We start from the raw sequence: 21,827 nt of genomic DNA, 5'->3' as shown, positions 1-21,827 counted from the left end.
CACGTCTACGGACCTTCCTTTATCTAGATACACCACATCTACGGACCTTCCTTTATCTAGATACACCACGTCTACGGGCCTTCCTTTATCTAGATACACCACATCTACGGGCCTTCCTTTATCTAGATACACCACGTCTACGGATCTTCCTTTATCTAGTGTAACATTGGGGGAAGTTTAACTCAGTGGCAGATGCCTTTTCAGTAAGTTCACATCGAACAGGAACTTTTGTTTAAGGGCATGGTAGCCCACTTTTATTAAAAAGGAACAACATAAAGTTCATACATGCACTTGGTTGCCCACACAGGGGTTCTTCTGCCAAAAAACAATACATAAAAAATGCCAAGCCACCTGGCTCTCTTCAGCAGCACTGCCACCTAGGCTTCACAATTCAGCCCTCTTGGCCTTATAACAGGGTTCCCGCACAACTACTGCACCTCTTTTCAGTTTCCTTGCTGCTCAGGCCTTCCCCTTCAGGCTCTCATTTGTCTCAGATGCGCACAGCTTTAACACACACAGTGTCTATCTAGACAGCAGCCCCTCACTGCTCTGATCCTCAGACTTGGGTCTCTGGCTTTCTCTAGTGCACTCTCTGCACTCTCTGCACTCTCTGGAGACCTCCTGTCTCTGTTTTTCAGATGGAGAAGTGTTGGGAGAAGAGGACTTGCAGCTCGTTGTTGGGGACGGTAAGAACTTGTATGATGGGAGTACTTTATGCTGCTATCAGGGGATGGGATTGTAATTCTGCAGCTGCTGTCATGGCACATCCTTGGTCATGGCAATCGTCATCCGATGGTTCTCATCTCTTTATAGAGAGCAGGGAATTGTAGGCTCTTGTTTATTTTCTGGACCCGATTTCCCTGATTCTCCTGATTTTAATGGACCCCTCTGTCTGTCCTTCCCTCCCGCACAGGTGACGGTCACCTTCCACGATGTGGCCGCCTGCTTCGAGGAAGAGGACTGGGAGCTTATGGAGCAATGGCAGCAGGATCTGTACCGGGATGCCATGAAGGAGATTCACTCTGCTTTGCACAATCTGGGTGAGTGAGGGGGCACGAGGGCATGGGATGGTGGGGGGTGGGAAATGTAGAGGAGGGAGAATACAACCTCACACGTACAATGGTTTCTGAAGAGCATTTGGCAGACAGTGGAGAGGTATTTCATCACCTGCTTGCCATCTGCTTGAACCCCTTGGACTCTGTAAATGCATTGTTATGCTACGCCCGCTGAAAGCGATAGGGGGGGGTATACCTTCTGTTGCAAAATAGATATTTGCCAGCACACCGCGGATCGACGCAAAGTAGCGACCAAACGGATCGTTTATTGCATGATCACAACACAAGGAGAGTGCAACATTTCGGAGTCACGCAGGACCCCTTCGTCAGACATGTGATCATCGCGTGCCTCCGAAAAACATGGGTGATGTCTGTATCATGTGATCTGGCTAGCTCTGAGGACAAGAAACGGTTTTCTCTCCAGCATAAAAGACACAACTGAGCACGTGCAAGTTGGCTGGCTTTCCCCAGATAAACATTGCAAGGAGGGGGAGGATCTATGCATACAGGATCAAACAGCCCTTTTTTACACAATGTAGAGGATTAACCCTTTACGTTCCACAGTGAGTATAACAAGCATGCTATGACGTGTATATACAGACCGATTTTACTGTTGTGGGTTTAGTAATACTTTCATGGCTGTGTGTTGAGTTATTTTGAGGGGACAGCGAATTGACACTGTTATACAAGCTGTACACTCACTTCTTTACATTGTAGCCAAGTGTCATTTCTTCAGTGTTGTCACATGAAAAGAAAGAATAAAATATTTACAAACATGTGAGGGGTGCACTCACTTTTGTCATAATGTAGATTGTGTTCTCCCTGCCCCCCCCCAGGGTACCGGATCCTCAACCCGTATCTCCTGGTGAAGATCGAGAAACACAGAGAACGTTTCCGGAACAACCACAGCCAATCAACAAGTGAGCTCTGCCCCCCTCACTGTGACATAGTTCTGTGTTTTGGTCAGTCCTTACACTTTCTTTCACCAGCTTGTGTTTTTTAAAGAGCTAGTTCACCCCCCCAACAAAGAAAATTGTGTACACACACCTTTTGTCAGGAAGTCTGTGATCTTCTGCATAGTCTAGGACTGTATATGGAGATGGGCACTATCTGTCTCTTTGTGTCCCTTTTACTGATACTGGCTTAGGCCCCTTTCACACTGGTGCGGGAGCGGTTTTAACCCCCGCTAGTGGCCGAAAAAAAGGGTTATAACCACCCGCAAATTGCCGCTGCAGCGCTTTCAATGGGCAGGAGGGGTGAAGGAGGGGTGTATACACCCCTCCTTCGCCGCTCCAAAGATGCTGCTTGCAGGAGTATTTTTAACGTCCTGCCAATGCACCGCTGCAGTGTGAAGCCCCCGGGGTTTTCACACTGGAGACACAGAAGAGGCTGTTTCAGGGCGCTATTTTTAGTACTGTAATGCCTGCAAAGCGCCCCCCGGGGGGAAAGGGGCCTTACTCATAGAAGGACTTCTGTAAGGACATTTAGGGACAGAGCAGTGAAAGGTTAGAGCCTCTGCCTGGTTTTATTTCTTTTATTCCTTCCTCTACTGGCACCTTATTTATCAGGGTGGGGAAAGTTATCACTAGGGTAATATTTACAGTCGTGTATTGAGACTGGTATTTTCCTCTCATTGGACAGTGATGGCAGATGGTGGAGTTTGGCCATCATATCAGGAAAACTCACACCCTAGTAATAAAGTGACAGTAAATCAGGGTCATAAGCCCCATACACACTATCAGATTTTCTGCTGGATTTTATTTATTTTCCTTTAGATTTACCAAAACCATATAATAAGGTCAAACCTGTAGGAGTTTCAGTGTGTATGCAACCAGGCAGGCCCTTGTACTATATGGTTTTGGTAAATCTGAAGACAAAAATCAGCAGAAAATCTGATAGTCTGTATGGGGGCTATAGAAGGGGGACTTTCTGACTAATCACATGCGGTCATATAGGACAGTGTTTCTCAACTCCAGTCCTCAAGGCGCCCCAACAGGTCATGTTTTCAGGCTTTCCAATATTTTTCACAGCTGATTTGATCAGTTTCACTGCCTTAGTAATTACCACAGCTGGTTCATTTGAGGGAAATGCTGAAAACATGACCTGTTGGGGCGCCTTGAGGAGTTTAGTTGAGAAACACTGATATAGGCGACCAGACAACACCCCCCCCTTTCCAAATCCCTACTACTTGTGTAAAGTCTAAGGCACAGCTGGAGGGGACTATAAGCATGCCATGGCAAATATAATGCAGCTTGTCAAGTCAAAGGGGCTGCTCTGCAACTGCAAGCCCAACGTCTGGCTCGTGTTTGCAGTGCGCAGTAAATTGCAGCAAAATGCAACCACGCATCCGGGAGGCAGTCCTATGTGGTTCTGGCCAGCCTCTGATCCACCACATATTGCCTTTTCAGAGACGGCCGCTAGCCTTTGGCCAGATGTTTTACTTTTGTTTGTTTACAATTGAGTAAAGTTATATTTAAAAAAACAAAGAAAAAAAAAAACCCTTTTAATAGCAAACATGTCAAACGTGCCTGCTTTGTGCACTGAGGTCCTCCTCTTCTCGGGTCCCCCGCTGGCATGCCTCCTCTTCTCTAAATGAAGTGCCTGCTATGGGGGGGATATGTGTGTGTGTGTATGTAGGCGCTCGCTCGCTCCTGAGCCCCACTCTGTATGTCTATTAACCACTTCAGCCTCGGACCAATAAACACCCTAAGGACCAGAGGTCTTTTTACAATTTCGCACTGCACTGCTTTAACTGGTAATTGCGCGGTCATGCAATGTTGTACCCAAACGAAATTTGCGTCCTTTTCTTCCCACAAATAGAGCTTTCTTTTGGTGGTATTTGATTACCTCTGCGATTTTTATTTTTTGCGATATAAATGGAAAAAGACTGAAAATTTGGAGAAAAAATATATATTCTACTTTTTGTTATAAGAAAAATCGAATAAACTCAATTTTAGTCATACATTTAGGGCAAAATGTATTCAGCCACATGTCTTTAGTAAATAAAAATGTCAATAAGCGAATATTTATTGGTTTGCGCAAAAGTTATAGCGTCTACAAACTAGAGTACATTTTCTGGAATTTACACAGCTTTTAATTTATGACTGCCCATCTCATTTCTTGAGGTGCTAAAATGGCAGGGCAGTACAACCCCCCCCCCCCCAAATGACCCAATTTTGGAAAGTAGACACCCCAAGGAAATTGCTGAGGGGCATGTTGAGCCCATTGAATATTTTTTTTTTTTTTGTCCCAAGTGATTGAATAACGACACAAAAAAAAAAAAAGTTTACAAAAAGTTGTCACTAAATGATATATTGCTCACACATGCCATAGTTATATGTGGAATTGCACCCCAAAATATATTCTGCTGCTTCTCCTGAGTACGGGGATACCACATATGTGGGACTTTTTGGGAGTCTAGCCGCGTACGGCACCCCGAAAACCAATCACTGCCTTCAGGATTTCTAAGGGTGTAAATTTTTGATTTCACTCCTCACTACCTATCACAGCTTCGAAGGCCATAAAATGCCAAAATAACACAAAACCCCCCAAATGACCCCATTTTGGAAAGTAGACACCCCAAGCTATTTGCTGAGAGGCATGTTGAGTCCATGAAATATTTTATATTTTGCCACAAGTTGCAGGAATATTACAATTTTCTTTTTTTTTTTGCACAAAGTTGTCACTAAATGATATATTGCTCACACATGCTATGGGCAGAAGTCAAATTACACCCCAAAATAAATTTTGCTGCTTCTCCCGAGTACGGGGATACCACATGTGGGGGACTTTTTGGGAGCCTAGCCGCGTACTGGACCCCGAACACCAAGCACTGCCTTCCGGATTTAAATATAAAATGCTACCAAAAAACCTGTTAGCGATGGCAGGGATCAGGCCTGACTCTGCGATCGCTGCAGTTATGTGTTTAGTGTTTTGTAAGTGACAGTGATCGATCGATACTGCACTTGGGTGGGCTGGGCAGAGGGGCAAAACGCAGGTGCCAGCAGGTATCTGGGCTGATCCTGCTAACAATGCGTTTTTTTGGAACCCTAAACTGCTGGGGACGCTAGTATAGATCTGATCAGATCAGATATTGATCTGTTCAGATTCTATACCACTACGGGAGGTTTATGCTTTGCACGTGGGTGTTAGCGGTACTGGCACTAACCTAGCGCTGCCTGGGGCGACGCAGACCCTGACCCTAAAACCTAATTGATATCACCCGCCGGGTGATCAGGGGGTTAACTGTCCTGACACTTTTTACTGTCACAACAGTAAATAAATGATCACTGCAATCAGTGACACTGTGACTGGGGGGGGGGTTGTGTGCCTGTGTGTCAGTGTAGTGTTTGGTGCACTTACTGTGTCCTCTCCTCGTAGTCCGGTCAATAAGACTGCCCCGAGGAGAATGACATCACTTCCTCCCTGCCTGTGTTTACTATACACAGTGGGAGGAAGCTTCTCATTTGCCAGGAGCGATCGATAGGGGATGGCCAGAAACCAACGGCCATCCCCTCATCCCGGATCGCTCCTGAAGCGAACCGGACCGCCACATCCAGCGGGAGGGGGTCCGATCGGACCGCCCCACCCGCTGTAAGGCAAGCACGTACATGTACGTTCTTGTGCCTGTACATGCCATTGTGATGACGTACATTGGCATGCGGCGGTCCTTAAGTGGTTAAACTGCGTGCGGGGGAGGATTTCACCGTCAGGGCAATAAGGATGTGCAACTCTCTTCCACAATTGGTGGTGACTGCAGAGAGTATTGATGGTTTTAAGAGACTCTAATGCCGCGTACACATGACCGGACTTTTCGACGGACTAGGTCCAACGGTCTTCCCAACGAACTTTCGGTGTAGTTTACGATAGACTTTCTGAATGAACGGACTAAGTCCGCCCGTTTTGAGCGTGATGACGTAAGACGGGACTAACCAAGGAAGTTCAATAGCTGCCCTTGCGTCGTAATTGGTCCGTCAGACCAGCACACAGACTAACGGTTTTCCCGATTTTTAGTCCTTCGGACAGATTTGAAACATGTTCTATTTCTAGGCCCGTCAGACTTTTGGGGAAGAAAAAGTCCGCTGGAGCCCACACGCGATCGAATTGTCCGACGGATTCCGATCCACCGGACCAAGTCTGACAGAAAGTCCGGTCCTGTGTACGCGGCATTAGAGGTGCATCTTAACCACTTAATCAACGGGCACTTACACCCCCTTCCTGCCCAGGCCATTTTTCAGCTTTCAGCGCTGTTGCACTTTGAATGACAATTGCGCGGTCATGCTACACTGTACCCAAACAATTTTTTTATAATTTTCTTCACACAAATAGACCTTTATTTTGGTAGTATTTAATCACTGCTGTGTGTATGGTTTTTTTTTTTTGTGTTTTTTTTTATTTTTTTTTAGTTACAATATTTACTGACAGAAATCAAAGTAATTTTTTTTCTCCTTCACTGATGTGCTGATGAGGTGGCACTGATGGGCCCCTGATAGGCTGAACTGGTGGGCAGTGATGAGGTGGCACTTATGAGCACTGATAGGCAGCACTGGTGGGCAATGACAGGCAGCATGGATAGGTGGTACTGATGGGTGGCACTGGGCATCAATGGGCAGGACTGATAGCCAGCACTGACTGGCATTGCTAATGGGCACTGGTGGGCACTGAGTTGAGTGCCCTCCAGTGCCAGCAATGATTGGTGACACTGTTGGCGCTATATTGTTTTTTTTATATATTTTTGGGGGATATTTATTATAAAAAAAGTAAAAAATAATGTGTTTTTTTCAAAATTGTCACTCTATTTTTGTTTATAGCGCAAAAAATAAAAACCGCAGAGGTGATCAAATACAACCAAAAAAAAGCTCTATTTGTGGGGAAAAAAAAGGACGTCAATTTTGTTTGGGAGCCACGTCGCACGACCGCGCAATTGTCCTTTAAAGCGACGCAGTGCCGAATCGCAAAAAGTGGTCTGGTCTTTGACCAGCAAAATGGTCCGGGGCTGAAGTGGTTAAAGTTCATGTAAAAGGCAGGTGTCCCAATACTTTTGACAATATAGCGTATGTGAAAAAGCCAAAATGTGAACAAAGAAAGACGCTGAGTATGACAGCCAGGCAACTGGTATTTGCGGAATGAGCCTCTATGTTCGTCTCAGGAAAGGTTCTCTTTAAGGCACGGGCGCTCCTAACACTAAGTTCCGATCCTGCCCGGCGCCGCCGCGCCCTCTGACACCCTCACCCTCTAATCCTGATTGTACATTGTGGGACATTCCTTTATGGACGCCGCGTGTTTATTGGTAGCGGTTGCCAACTTCAAGGCTGATATGGAGCCGCGGCCCCTTGTGTCTATATTGGGTCTGGCACTGGTATAAAATGGGTCATTGTACATTGTGAAGGGTCTGCCCTGGCATGGGTGGCTGTGAAGGTTGCCTGGTGTCAGAGGTGGATTTTGGGAGTCTACCTTATTTAAAAAAAAATAAGTGCAAAATAATTAAAGTATTAAAAAAATAATAAAAATCTCCAAATATTTACCCCTGTGGTGTAGTTATGTGTGCCGCTTTGTGACAAGTCTCCTTTACTCTGAATAGCAGTTTGGAAAAAAAAACACCTTGTTAAAATCGGTTGCACACCCGCACAGGAATGGATTCTCTTTTTTTAAAACACGTAAGGTAAAAGGTATAATGAGCTAGTATGGACCGCATACTAGCTCATTATGAAATGCCTTAGAACGAGGTGCCGGCAGCTGATCCCGGTCACCGCCGACGCAGCTGACATTTCCCCCTCGGCTCGTCTTCCGGGTTCGGCGCTGCGAGTGGGCGGAGCCGAGATGTCACTCCCACGGGCGCGCGCGTCTTGAATTTCAGCGTAATTATAGCAATAAAGTGAGTGTATCTAAATGAATATAGTATAGTGAGATCTGTGATGCTGTGTGGATGTTTCGTTTTGAAAGCCTAAAAGGTTTAGCGCTAAGCAGTGCGGGGGTGTACCAACATGGCCACCGACAACCTTCCTACTGCTGGTGTCATGTTTAGCGCTAAGCAGTGCGGGGGTGTACCAACATGGCCGCCACCGACACCTTCCTACTGCTGGTGTCCAGCTTCTTTCACAATGTAACATCAAAACAGCATCGCAAATATCAGCATACACTTTATTGCTAAAACTACTCTAAAAATTCAAGACGTAGCTGGGTGTAGCAAAATATCCGCATGGGTGTTCTATCAGATTACAGCTATGAAGTGTTTGGAGCGAATGCATGTTAGAACGCATAGCGCATGCGCAGGAAGTGTTTTTTGGTTGGAACGTCACCTCCGTTACACAATCTGATGGGTAGCGGTAATCTGATAGAATACCAGACATGACCCTTACCTTGCCTTATCTGGCCCTTGGGATTCTATTTCTCCCACTAATATGAGGAACTATTCTTCCCACTGACACCAACAATGGAACATAATTACTGCACACCGACACCAACAATACAGGGAACTATTCCTCCCACTGACACCAACAATTAACCACCATTACTGCCACTGACACCAACAATACATGGAACTTTTTCTCCAACAATCGGACATAATTACAGCCACTGACACCAACGATAAAAGGAACCCCTGAACAGTGTTGCCAACCGCCTGTAGATTTACGGGCAGCCGTAAATTTAACCCCTCTTTTTGGGCTGCCCGTTAAGGGCACCAGTGCCCATAAAAAAAGATGGCCGCGAGCCGACCATTCAACTGCGCAGTAACATAACTGCAATACAATAATGTAAGGGGCACAGATATAAAGGTTCCCCCCTATATTAGTAACCCCTCCCCCCCCTTACCTTAGTGTATTCACTCTGCGGAAGGTGGTCTCTGGTCACCACCCTGCAGACTCTGATGTAAGGGAGAACTCTGTGCTGGCCGGGTTATAGGATCCCGACCTTCATGTAAATTGAGAAATATGTTTTTTTAGTTTTGTTTAACTTAACCCCTTCAATACCAGGGGGGGGGGGGGGGCACTTATACACCTTCCTGCCCAGACCAATTTTGAGCTTTCAGCGCTGTTGCGCTTTGAATGACAATTGCGCAGTCGTGCTACACTGTACCCAAATGACATTTTTATCATTTTGTTCCCACAAATAGAGCTTTCTTTTGGTGGTATTTGATCTCCTCTGCGGTTTTTGTTTTTTGCTAAACAAATAAAAAAAGACCGAAAATTAAAAAAAAAAATATATGTTTTTTTTGTTTAAGTTTCAAAACTTTGTAAATAAGTAAGTTTTCTCCTTCACTGACGGGCACTGATAAGGCGGCACTGATGGGCACCGATGAGGGGGCACTGATGAGATGGCATTCATGGGCACTGATAGGTGGCACTGATGGGTGACACGGATGGGCACTGATAGGTGGCACAAATTGGAACTGATAGCTGGCACGAATTGGCATTGATAAGCAGCACGGATGGGCACTGATAGGCGGCATTGTATTGTATTATATTGTACGGATGGATGCCAATCAGTGCCAAACAATAATGCATGCCAATCAGTGATGCCCATTGTGGGCACTGACTGGCATCCCTGTGGTCTAGGGTGGCATACCTGGTGCTGGGCATCCCTGGTGGTCCAGTGTGGGCATCCTGGGGGAGGGAGGGGGCTGCGCTGATAATCGATCAGCACTGATCTCCTCTTGTCACGTCTGACAGACGCGAGTGAGGAAAAGCCGATCACCGGCTCTTCCTATTTACACTGTGATCAGCCGTGATTGGACACAGCTGATCACATGGTAAAGAGTCTCCGTCGGAGACTCTTTACCGAGATCGTAGTTGCGGGGGGGTCACACAACGAAAAACCCCAGCATAGCGTGAGCCAATGTGCTACAGCTGGGGAAAATTCCTTCCTGACCCCCCCGAGAGGCGATCGGATATTCCCTGGATCATCACCCAGACAGGTAGGTGGGGCTTGGGGTAAGGAGGGGGGCGGGCAATTGGAGCCACACCCTCGGTGGTAGGTGAGTGGGGATGTGGGTGTCAGTGTGTGGATAGCGGGGGAGGAGGGACCATCCCCCACACAGAGCTCCGGGGGAGGAGCCATTGGACTACAGCCGGGTCACGTGGTGTCTGTGTGTCGGGGAACCTGCTGCCTCTGCTCAGGATCTGAGGAACTACAACTCCCAGCATGCACTGTGTAAGTGATGGGGGTTCAGCTCCCAGCCTGGAATAAGACGCTGTGGGACTACATATCCCAGCATGATTTTCTCTATGGAGATATTACAGGTGCCAGTGATCTCTACATACCCCAGTCCGCTCCCCTCCCCAGGGGGAATTGCACCCCCTCCAGCCCCCCCTCCCCACTCATCTCCCACTACCCATTCTTCCCCCTGCAGGCCCAACCCGCCCACCTCTAACCAGGGGGGGGTAAGAGACCCACCACCGCTTGTGGGAGATGAATGCGGGGTGCGATTACGCCTGAGGAGGGGGAGGGGAGAAGGCTGGGGTATGTAGAGATTGCTGGCACTTGTAGTACATCTATAGAAGATATCATGCTGGGATATGTAGTCCCGTAACATCTTATTCCAGGCTGGGAGCTGAAACCCCATTGCTTACACAGTGCATGCTGGGAGTTGTAGTTCCTCAGATCCTTAGCAGAGGCAGCAAGTTCCCCGGACACACAGACACCACGTGACCCCACTGTAGTCTGGACAATGGCTGCTCCCCCGAGCTCTGTGCTGCAGATGTTTTCTCTTCTGTGCTCTCCACACACTGACGCTCCGCCCTAACGGCTCAGCAGTATATCCGCTCAGGCCACGCCTCCTGCTGACGTCACAGGCTAACGGCTCTAGCTGTGCACGCGTCAGTTGGAACAAAGCCACGTGATGGCAGTGTGATATGTTCCCGCCTCACCTGCTCAGGCCACGCCCATCCCATGCACTGGTCACGCCCCCTCCATGCGCTGATCACTCCTACTCTTATCTGAGTCGTTATGTCTCTCTCTGCGGGAGTCACGTGACTTCACAGGAGGAGGGGGCAGGGAGCCGAGACAACAACATGGAGGACTGAGAGGCACCCCGGATGTAAGATAAATATGATTTATCCCCATTTTCTGGTGACAGATCCTCCTCATATATATATATATATACAGGCCCGGACTGGGACATAAAATAGGCCTGGACATTCTAAGCTGAGCAGCCCATTAAAAAAAATAAAAATAATTAAAAATAATGGCAACCGGTTTCTCAATGTATTTTGGGGCCCCCCAACCGCTCTTAGACATTTAACATATAGCAGTAAGACTCAAAATCAGTTTACTGCAGAAGATCAGGAAGCAATTGCAATTGGTTGCCAGAGGATACAGCATATTATTACTGATCACTGACTGGTTGTTAAAGGTTACAAACACATAATTTCTGCTTCCTCATTCATTGATGGAGAATACTGCACATTATTACTGCTCACTGAGAAAAGTACGACAGGAGATGACCAGAGACTGCGGATCTAATACAGGAGATGACCGGAGACTGCGGATCTAATACAGGTGATGACCAGAGACTGCGGATCTAATACAGGAGATGACCAGAGACTGCAGATCTATTACAGGAGATGACCAGAGACTGCGGATCTATTACAAGAGATGACCAGAGACTGCGGATCTATTACCGGAGATGACCAGAGACTGCGGATCTAATACAAGAGATGACCAGAGACTGCGGATCTATTACAGGAGATGACCAGAGACTGCAAATCTATTACAGGAGATGACCAGAGACTGCAGATCTAATACAGGAGATGACCAGAGACTGCGGATTTATTACAGGAGATGACCAGAGACTGCAGATCTAATACAAGAGATGACCAGAGACTGCGGATCTATTACAGGAGATGACCAGAGACTGCGGATCTAATACAGGAGATGACCAGAGACTGCGGATCTATTACAGGAGATGACCAGAGACTACAGATCTAATACAAGAGATGACCAGAGACTGCGGATCTATTACAGGAGATGACCAGAGACTACAGATTTAATACAGGAGATGACCAGAGACTGCGGATTTAATACAGGAGATGACCAGAGACTGCGGATTTAATACAGGAGATGATCAGAGACTGCAGATTTAATACAGGAGATGACCAGAGACTGCAGATCTATTACAGGAGATGACCAGAGACTGCAAATCTATTACAGGAGATGACCAGAGACTGCAGATCTAATACAGGAGATGACCAGAGTCTACAGATCTAATACAAGAGATGACCAGAGACTGCGGATCTATTACAAGAGATGACCAGAGACTACAGATCTAATACAAGAGATGACCAGAGACTGCGGATCTAATACAGGAGATGACCAGAGACTGCGGATCTAATACAGGAGATGACCAGAGACTGCAGATCTATTACAGGAGATGACCAGAGACTGCAAATCTATTACAGGAGATGACCAGAGACTGCAGATCTAATACAGGAGATGACCAGAGTCTACAGATCTAATACAAGAGATGACCAGAGACTGCGGATCTATTACAAGAGATGACCAGAGACTACAGATCTAATACAAGAGATGACCAGAGACTGCGGATCTAATACAGGAGATGACCAGAGACTGCGGATCTAATACAGGAGATGACCAGAGACTGCGGATCTAATACAGGAGATGACCAGAGACTACAGATCTAATACAGGAGATGACCAGAGACTGCGGATCTATTACAAGAGATGACCAGAGACTACAGATCTAATACAAGAGATGACCAGAGACTGCGGATCTATTACAGGAGATGACCAGAGACTGCGGATCTAATACAGGAGATGACCAGAGACTACAGATCTAATACAAGAGATGACCAGAGACTACAGATCTAATACAAGAGATGACCAGAGACTGTGGATTTAATACAGGAGATGACCAGAGACTGCGGATCTAATACAGGAGATGACCAGAGACTGCGGATCTATTACAGGAGATGACCAGAGACTGCGGATCTATTACAGGAGATGACCAGAGACTGCGGATCTATTACAGGAGATGACCAGAGACTGCGGATCTAATACAGGAGATGACCAGAGTCTACAGATCTAATACAAGAGATGACCAGAGACTGTGGATTTAATACAGGAGATGACCAGAGACTGTGGATTTAATACAGGAGATGACCAGAGACTGTGGATTTAATACAGGAGATGACCAGAGACTGCGGATCTAATACAGGAGATGACCAGAGACTGTGGATCTAATACAGGAGATGACCAGAGTCTACAGATCTAATACAAGAGATGACCAGAGACTGTGGATTTAATACAGGAGATGACCAGAGACTGTGGATTTAATACAGGAGATGACCAGAGACTGCGGATCTATTACAGGAGATGACCAGAGACTGCGGATCTAATACAGGAGATGACCAGAGACTGTGGATTTAATACAGGAGATGACCAGAGACTGTGGATTTAATACAGGAGATGACCAGAGACTGTGGATTTAATACAGGAGATGACCAGAGACTGTGGATTTAATACAGGAGATGACCAGAGACTGCGGATCTATTACAGGAGATGACCAGAGACTGCGGATCTATTACAGGAGATGACCAGAGACTGCGGATCTAATACAGGAGATGACCAGAGTCTACAGATCTAATACAAGAGATGACCAGAGACTACAGATCTATTACAGGAGATGACCAGAGACTGCGGATCTAATACAGGAGATGACCAGAGACTGCGGATCTAATACAGGAGATGACCAGAGACTGTGGATTTAATACAGGAGATGACCAGAGACTGCGGATCTAATACAGGAGATGACCAGAGACTACAGATCTAATACAGAAGATGACCAGAGACTACAGATCTAATACAGGAGATGACCAGAGACTGTGGATTTAATACAGGAGATGACCAGAGACTGCGGATCTAATACAGGAGATGACCAGAGACTGCGGATCTAATACAGGAGATGACCAGAGACTGCGGATCTATTACAGGAGATGACCAGAGACTGCAAATCTATTACAGGAGATGACCAGAGACTGCAGATCTAATACAGGAGATGACCAGAGTCTACAGATCTAATACAAGAGATGACCAGAGACTGCGGATCTATTACAGGAGATGACCAGAGACTGCGGATCTAATACAGGAGATGACCAGAGACTGCGGATCTATTACAGGAGATGACCAGAGACTACAGATCTAATACAAGAGATGACCAGAGACTGCGGATCTAATACAGGAGATGACCAGAGACTGTGGATTTAATACAGGAGATGACCAGAGACTGTGGATTTAATACAGGAGATGACCAGAGACTGCGGATCTATTACAGGAGATGACCAGAGACTGCGGATCTATTACAGGAGATGACCAGAGACTGCGGATCTAATACAGGAGATGACCAGAGTCTACAGATCTAATACAAGAGATGACCAGAGACTGTGGATTTAATACAGGAGATGACCAGAGACTGTGGATTTAATACAGGAGATGACCAGAGACTGCGGATCTATTACAGGAGATGACCAGAGACTGCGGATCTATTACAGGAGATGACCAGAGACTGCGGATCTAATACAGGAGATGACCAGAGTCTACAGATCTAATACAAGAGATGACCAGAGACTACAGATCTATTACAGGAGATGACCAGAGACTGCGGATCTAATACAGGAGATGACCAGAGACTGCGGATCTAATACAGGAGATGACCAGAGACTGTGGATTTAATACAGGAGATGACCAGAGACTGCGGATCTAATACAGGAGATGACCAGAGACTACAGATCTAATACAGAAGATGACCAGAGACTACAGATCTAATACAGGAGATGACCAGAGACTGTGGATTTAATACAGGAGATGACCAGAGACTGCGGATCTAATACAGGAGATGACCAGAGACTGCGGATCTAATACAGGAGATGACCAGAGACTGCGGATCTATTACAGGAGATGACCAGAGACTGCAAATCTATTACAGGAGATGACCAGAGACTGCAGATCTAATACAGGAGATGACCAGAGACTGCGGATCTATTACAGGAGATGACCAGAGACTGCGGATCTAATACAGGAGATGACCAGAGACTGCGGATCTATTACAGGAGATGACCAGAGACTACAGATCTAATACAAGAGATGACCAGAGACTGCGGATCTAATACAGGAGATGACCAGAGACTGTGGATTTAATACAGGAGATGACCAGAGACTGCAGATTTAATACAGGAGATGACCAGAGACTGCGGATCTATTACAGGAGATGACCAGAGACTGCGGATCTAATACAGGAGATGACCAGAGACTGCGGATCTAATACAGGAGATGACCAGAGACTGCGGATCTAATACAGGAGATGACCAGAGACTGCGGATCTAATACAGGAGATGACCAGAGACTGCGGATTTAATACAGGAGATGACCAGAGACTGCGGATTTAATACAGGAGATGACCAGAGACTGCGGATCTAATACAGGAGATGACCAGAGACTGCGGATCTAATACAGGAGATGACCAGAGACTGCGGATCTAATACAGGAGATGACCAGAGACTGCGGATCTATTACAGGAGATGACCAGAGACTACAGATCTAATACAAGAGATGACCAGAGACTGCGGATCTAATACAAGAGATGACCAGAGACTGCAAACCTAATACAAGAGATGACCAGAGACTGCAGATCTATTACAGGAGATGACCAGAGACTGCAGATCTAATACAGGAGATGACCAGAGACTGCGGATTTAATACAGGAGATGACCAGAGACTGCGGATCTATTACAGGAGATGACCAGAGACTGCGGATCTATTACAGGAGATGACCAGAGACTGCGGATCTAATACAGGAGATGACCAGAGACTGCGGATCTAATACAGGAGATGACCAGAGACTGCGGATCTAATACAGGAGATGACCAGAGACTGCGGATCTAATACAGGAGATGACCAGAGACTGCGGATTTAATACAGGAGATGACCAGAGACTGCGGATTTAATACAGGAGATGACCAGAGACTGCAGATTTAATACAGGAGATGACCAGAGACTGCGGATTTAATACAGGAGATGACCAGAGACTGCGGATTTAATACAAGAGATGACCAGAGACTGCGGATCTATTACAGGAGATGACCAGAGACTGCAGATCTAATACAAGAGATGACCAGAGACTGCAGATCTATTACAGGAGATGTCCAGAGACTGCGGATCTATTACAGGAGATGACCAGAGACTGCGGATCTATTACAGGAGATGACCAGAGGCTGCGGATCTAATACAGGAGATGACCAGAGACTGCGGATTTAATACAGGAGATGACCAGAGACTGCAGATTTAATACAGGAGATGACCAGAGACTGCGGATTTAATACAGGAGATGACCAGAGACTGCGGATTTAATACAGGAGATGATCAGAGACTGCAGATTTAATACAGGAGATGACCAGAGACTGCGGATCTATTACAGGAGATGACCAGAGACTGCGGATCTAATACAGGAGATGACCAGAGACTGCGGATTTAATACAGGAGATGACCAGAGACTGCGGATCTATTACAGGAGATGACCAGAGACTGCGGATCTATTACAGGAGATGACCAGAGACTGCGGATCTATTACAGGAGATGACCAGAGACTGCGGATCTATTACAGGAGATGACCAGAGACTGTGGATTTAATACAGGAGATGACCAGAGACTGCGGATCTATTACAGGAGATGACCAGAGACTGCAAACCTAATACAAGAGATGACCAGAGACTGCGGATCTATTACAGGAGATGACCAGAGACTGCGGATCTATTACAGGAGATGACCAGAGACTGCGGATCTAATACAGGAGATGACCAGAGACTGCGGATTTAATACAGGAGATGACCAGAGACTGCGGATCTAATACAGGAGATGACCAGAGACTGCGGATTTAATACAGGAGATGACCAGAGACTGCGGATTTAATACAGGAGATGACCAGAGACTGCGGATTTAATACAGGAGATGACCAGAGACTGCGGATTTAATACAGGAGATGACCAGAGACTGCGGATCTATTACAGGAGATGACCAGAGACTGCGGATCTATTACAGGAGATGACCAGAGACTGCGGATCTATTACAGGAGATGACCAGAGACTGCGGATTTAATACAGGAGATGACCAGAGACTGCGGATCTATTACAGGAGATGACCAGAGACTACAGATCTAATACAGGAGATGACCAGAGACTGCGGATCTATTACAGGAGATGACCAGAGACTGCGGATCTAATACAGGAGATGACCAGAGACTGCGGATTTAATACAGGAGATGACCAGAGACTGCGGATCTATTACAGGAGATGACCAGAGACTGCAAACCTAATACAAGAGATGACCAGAGACTGCGGATCTATTACAGGAGATGACCAGAGACTGCGGATCTAATACAGGAGATGACCAGAGACTGCGGATTTAATACAGGAGATGACCAGAGACTGCGGATTTAATACAGGAGATGACCAGAGACTGCGGATTTAATACAGGAGATGACCAGAGACTGCGGATTTAATACAGGAGATGACCAGAGACTGCGGATCTATTACAGGAGATGGCCAGAGACTGCGGATCTATTACAGGAGATGACCAGAGACTGCGGATTTAATACAGGAGATGACCAGAGACTGCGGATCTATTACAGGAGATGACCAGAGACTGCGGATCTAATACAGGAGATGACCAGAGACTGCGGATTTAATACAGGAGATGACCAGAGACTGCAGATTTAATACAGGAGATGACCAGAGACTGCGGATCTAATACAGGAGATGACCAGAGACTGCGGATCTATTACAGGAGATGATCAGAGACTGCAAACCTAATACAAGAGATGACCAGAGACTGCAAACCTAATACAAGAGATGACCAGAGACTGCAAACCTAATACAAGAGATGACCAGAGACTGCGGATCTATTACAGGAGATGACCAGAGACTACAGATCTATTACAGGAGATGACCAGAGACTACAGATCTATTACAGGAGATGACCAGAGACTGCAAACCTAATACAAGAGATGACCAGAGACTGCAAACCTAATACAAGAGATGACCAGAGACTGCGGATTTAATACAGGAGATGACCAGAGACTGCAGATTTAATACAGGAGATGACCAGAGACTGCGGATCTAATACAGGAGATGACCAGAGACTGCGGATCTATTACAGGAGATGATCAGAGACTGCAAACCTAATACAAGAGATGACCAGAGACTGCAAACCTAATACAAGAGATGACCAGAGACTGCAAACCTAATACAAGAGATGACCAGAGACTGCGGATCTATTACAGGAGATGACCAGAGACTACAGATCTATTACAGGAGATGACCAGAGACTACAGATCTATTACAGGAGATGACCAGAGACTGCAAACCTAATACAAGAGATGACCAGAGACTGCAAACCTAATACAAGAGATGACCAGAGACTGCGGATCTATTACAGGAGATGACCAGAGACTACAGATCTATTACAGGAGATGACCAGAGACTGCAAACCTAATACAAGAGATGACCAGAGACTGCAAACCTAATACAAGAGATGACCAGAGACTGCAGATCTATTACAGGAGATGACCAGAGACTGCAGATCTAATACAGGAGATGACCAGAGACTGCAAACCTAATACAAGAGATGACCAGAGACTGCAAACCTAATACAAGAGATGACCAGAGACTGCAGATCTAATACAGGAGATGACCAGAGACTGCAGATCTAATACAGGAGATGACCAGAGACTGCGGATCTAATACAGGAGATGACCAGAGACTGCAGATCTATTACAGGAGATGACTAGTGTGAAAGGGATCTCTAAGGCCGCGTACACACGGGCGGATTGTCTGCCCAACTTAGTCCGCTGAAACGTGTTTCAGCGGACACTCCGCTCGTGTGTGGGCTTCAGCGGACTTTTTCAGCGGACAGTCTGACGGACTAAGTCTTTCGGAATTTCCGTAATTTTGTCCGTCCAAACTTGGTTTCAGCGGACAGTCCGCTCGTGAGTAGGCAAGTTGGACGGACTAAGTTTAGCGCATGCTCAGAAAGGATTTACACGCCGAAGGTTGCATTGCTGTGTATTGGACGTCGTATTTCTAGTCCCGTCGTACGTGCCGTTCACGTCATCACGCAAGCTTTCAGCGGACTGTCTGTTCATCGTGTGTGGTCAAGTCCGTTCATTCAAAAGTTGGACGGACTGTCTGTCGGATTGTCTGACGAACTTAGTTGGCCAGACAATCCGCCCGTGTGTACGCGGCCTAAGAGAGACTGACCACTTTTATTTTTTATTAAGATCAGTTTTAGGCTGGGTTCACACTGCTGCGGCTACGAGAACCGGATGTGATTCGCACCGCACTGCAGTGCAAATCACATCCGATCTCTGTGCGATGCGAGTTCAGCCATACAGATAGTATACAGATAGTATACAGATAGTATACAGATAGTATGGCTGAATTCGCATCGCACCCGCCAAAAACTCGCACAGGACCATTTTTTGGTCCGCAGCAGAATCGGATCGCATGGGGGTTCACACCATACGATCCGATTCCTGTCCGAGTTTGCAGATCGCAGTGCGATATGCAAACTGATCTGGGGGTGTCATTAACTTTTCACTGACACTCCCAGCAGTTCGCATATCGCAGTGTGACCTGCCGCCGGGAGGCATGCGATGCGGGAACCCGCCGCGGATTCGCGGCGTTCCCGCATCGCTGCAGTGTGAACCCAGCCTAAAGCATTGCCAGGCATGAAAAAAAAAAACAACACATTGGCAGACATGAAAAAAAAACGCATTGGCACAGGCATGATAAAAAAAAAAAATAACACATTGGCACAGGCATGATAAAAAACCACATTGGCACAGGCATGATAAAAAAAAAAAACACATTGGCACAGGCATGATTAAAAAAAAAAACACATTGGCACAGGCATGATTAAAAAAAAAAACCACATTGGCACAGGCATGATAAAAAAAAAAAAAACACATTATCAGCAAAGATGCATACAAAAATACACATATGAGGCAGGCAATAGTGTCACTTACCTTTCTAGTTGCAGGTCCTTTTACGACACTAAGCAGATGAGGTCTCCTCCAACTCCTCCCCCTTCGGTCACATGACCTCTTCTTCACTTCCTCCTAAGGTGAAAGGCTGGCCGGATGGCCGCGGAGGTGGCCGAGGAGATGGCTGTAGTGAGCGAGCGCTGGCACAAGGAGCAGTCCAGCCCGCAGCCCAGCCCGCAGCCCGCGACTCAGTCTCTGGCAAAAATAAATGCGGCCGTCTCCGCGGAGTCGGCCGCGGAGCTTATGGCAGATTGGCAGGACCAGCTTTGCAGTGACATGCGGCCCGGCAGTCCGCGGCCCACCGGGCAAATGCCCGGTGTGCCCTATGGCCAGTCCGGGCCTGTATATATATTATATATATATATATATATATATATATATATATATATATATATGTGTCCTATTTTCTGAAAACATGGGGGGAGGGGGTCACTGGGACAGGAAATGGCGTACCGTCGCCACCATCTTTGTTCACCCCGCACTCCTCTATAGTATGGATACGCCGAAAAGGGTGAGAGCGGACATCTTGTTACACCCACCGGAGTGTAGCATTTCACACGTATTTTTCCTATAATCTGGGTTTATATAGAGAAATACCGGACTCAGGACTCCGTCTGACTGGTTAGATGGTAAATTTTAGAATCAGCGGCATCCCTGCTCATCTCGCAGGTTTACAAATTTGACAGAAGATCGCTGCTTTTAAAATTCAACATCTAACGAGTCAGACGGAGTTGTATGTCCTGTAATTCATCATATAAAGCCAGATTACAGTTAAAAATAAGTGTAAAAAGCTAAATAACGGTGGGTGTAACAAGATGTCCGCTCTCCCCCTTCTCAGTGTATCCTTACTGTGGAGGAGTGAGGGGTGTACGAAGATGGCGGCGCCGAGGAGTTTCACTTCCGTTACACATTCTGACAGGTCGCGAAATCAAACGGAACACGAGTTGTACGACGTTCCGGTGTAATAAAATTTCCTGCGACCTGTGAAATTCGCTCACTCCGTCACTTCCGGTGCGGCTCCGTTACTGTAACAGCTGACGGCGGGCCTTTACTGCGCATGCGCCAAGTCCGTGATATTAACGGCGCATGCGCAAGATCTTTATTTAAGCGGTGGTTAAAAATTATACACTCAAGTGGGCGGAGACTTGCGGGTGGGCGGACGGAGCTGAACAGATGCTTAGAACGTCAGCAGCAGCCCCGCCCACCCCACTAACATGCCCCTGAATCGCTGGATGTTTGTTTATGGTCGAGAACATTTATGGCTTCAGCTGCTATTAACAGCAATCGCGCATGCGCGGGATCTTTGTTTACTGATCAGAAAAATTATGCACTCAAGCACATTCTTATTGGTGAGGAAAATTGATAGATCCAGGATGAGGAGAGGAGGAATGGTCCCCAGGATTAAGCGAGAGGAGGAACGGTCCCCAGGATGAAGCGAGAGGAGGAATGGTCCCCAGGATGAGGAGAGAGGAGGAATTGTCTCCGGGATGAGGAGAGAGGAGGAATTGTCTCCGGGATGAGGAGAGAGGAGGAATGGTCCCCAGGATGAAGCGAGAGGAGGAACGGTCCCCAGGATGAAGCGAGAGGAGGAACGGTCCCCAGGATGAAGCGAGAGGAGGAATGGTCCCCAGGATGAGGAGAGAGGAGGAATGGTCTCCGGGATGAGGAGAGAGGAGGAATGGTCTCCAGGATGAGGAGAGAGGAGGAATGGTCTCCAGGATGAGG

At 46.8% G+C, this 21,827-nt stretch overlaps 1 protein-coding gene across 1 annotated transcript in view; it reads left to right on the top strand.

Annotated features, from left to right (window-relative positions):
• The first annotated feature begins 415 nt into the window (after nt 1-415).
• Nucleotides 416-21,827, top strand: part of LOC143973885 (transmembrane protein 69-like) — a 60,134-nt gene continuing 38,722 nt past the window's right edge. Inside the window, exons 1-2 of the mRNA XM_077474767.1 lie at nt 416-1,040; nt 1,892-1,975. Coding sequence (XP_077330893.1) covers nt 776-1,040; nt 1,892-1,975 — 349 coding nt within the window. The 5' untranslated portion in view covers nt 416-775. The remainder of the gene's footprint in view (nt 1,041-1,891; nt 1,976-21,827) is intronic.

Source organism: Lithobates pipiens, unplaced genomic scaffold, assembly GCF_037356315.1.
Source record: "Lithobates pipiens isolate NorthernLeopardFrog02 unplaced genomic scaffold, aLitPip1_a1.2 Scaffold_127, whole genome shotgun sequence".
NCBI lineage: Eukaryota > Metazoa > Chordata > Amphibia > Anura > Ranidae > Lithobates > Lithobates pipiens.
The sequence above is the reverse complement of the archived record's forward strand: the minus strand, read 5'-3'. Positions and strand labels throughout refer to the sequence as shown.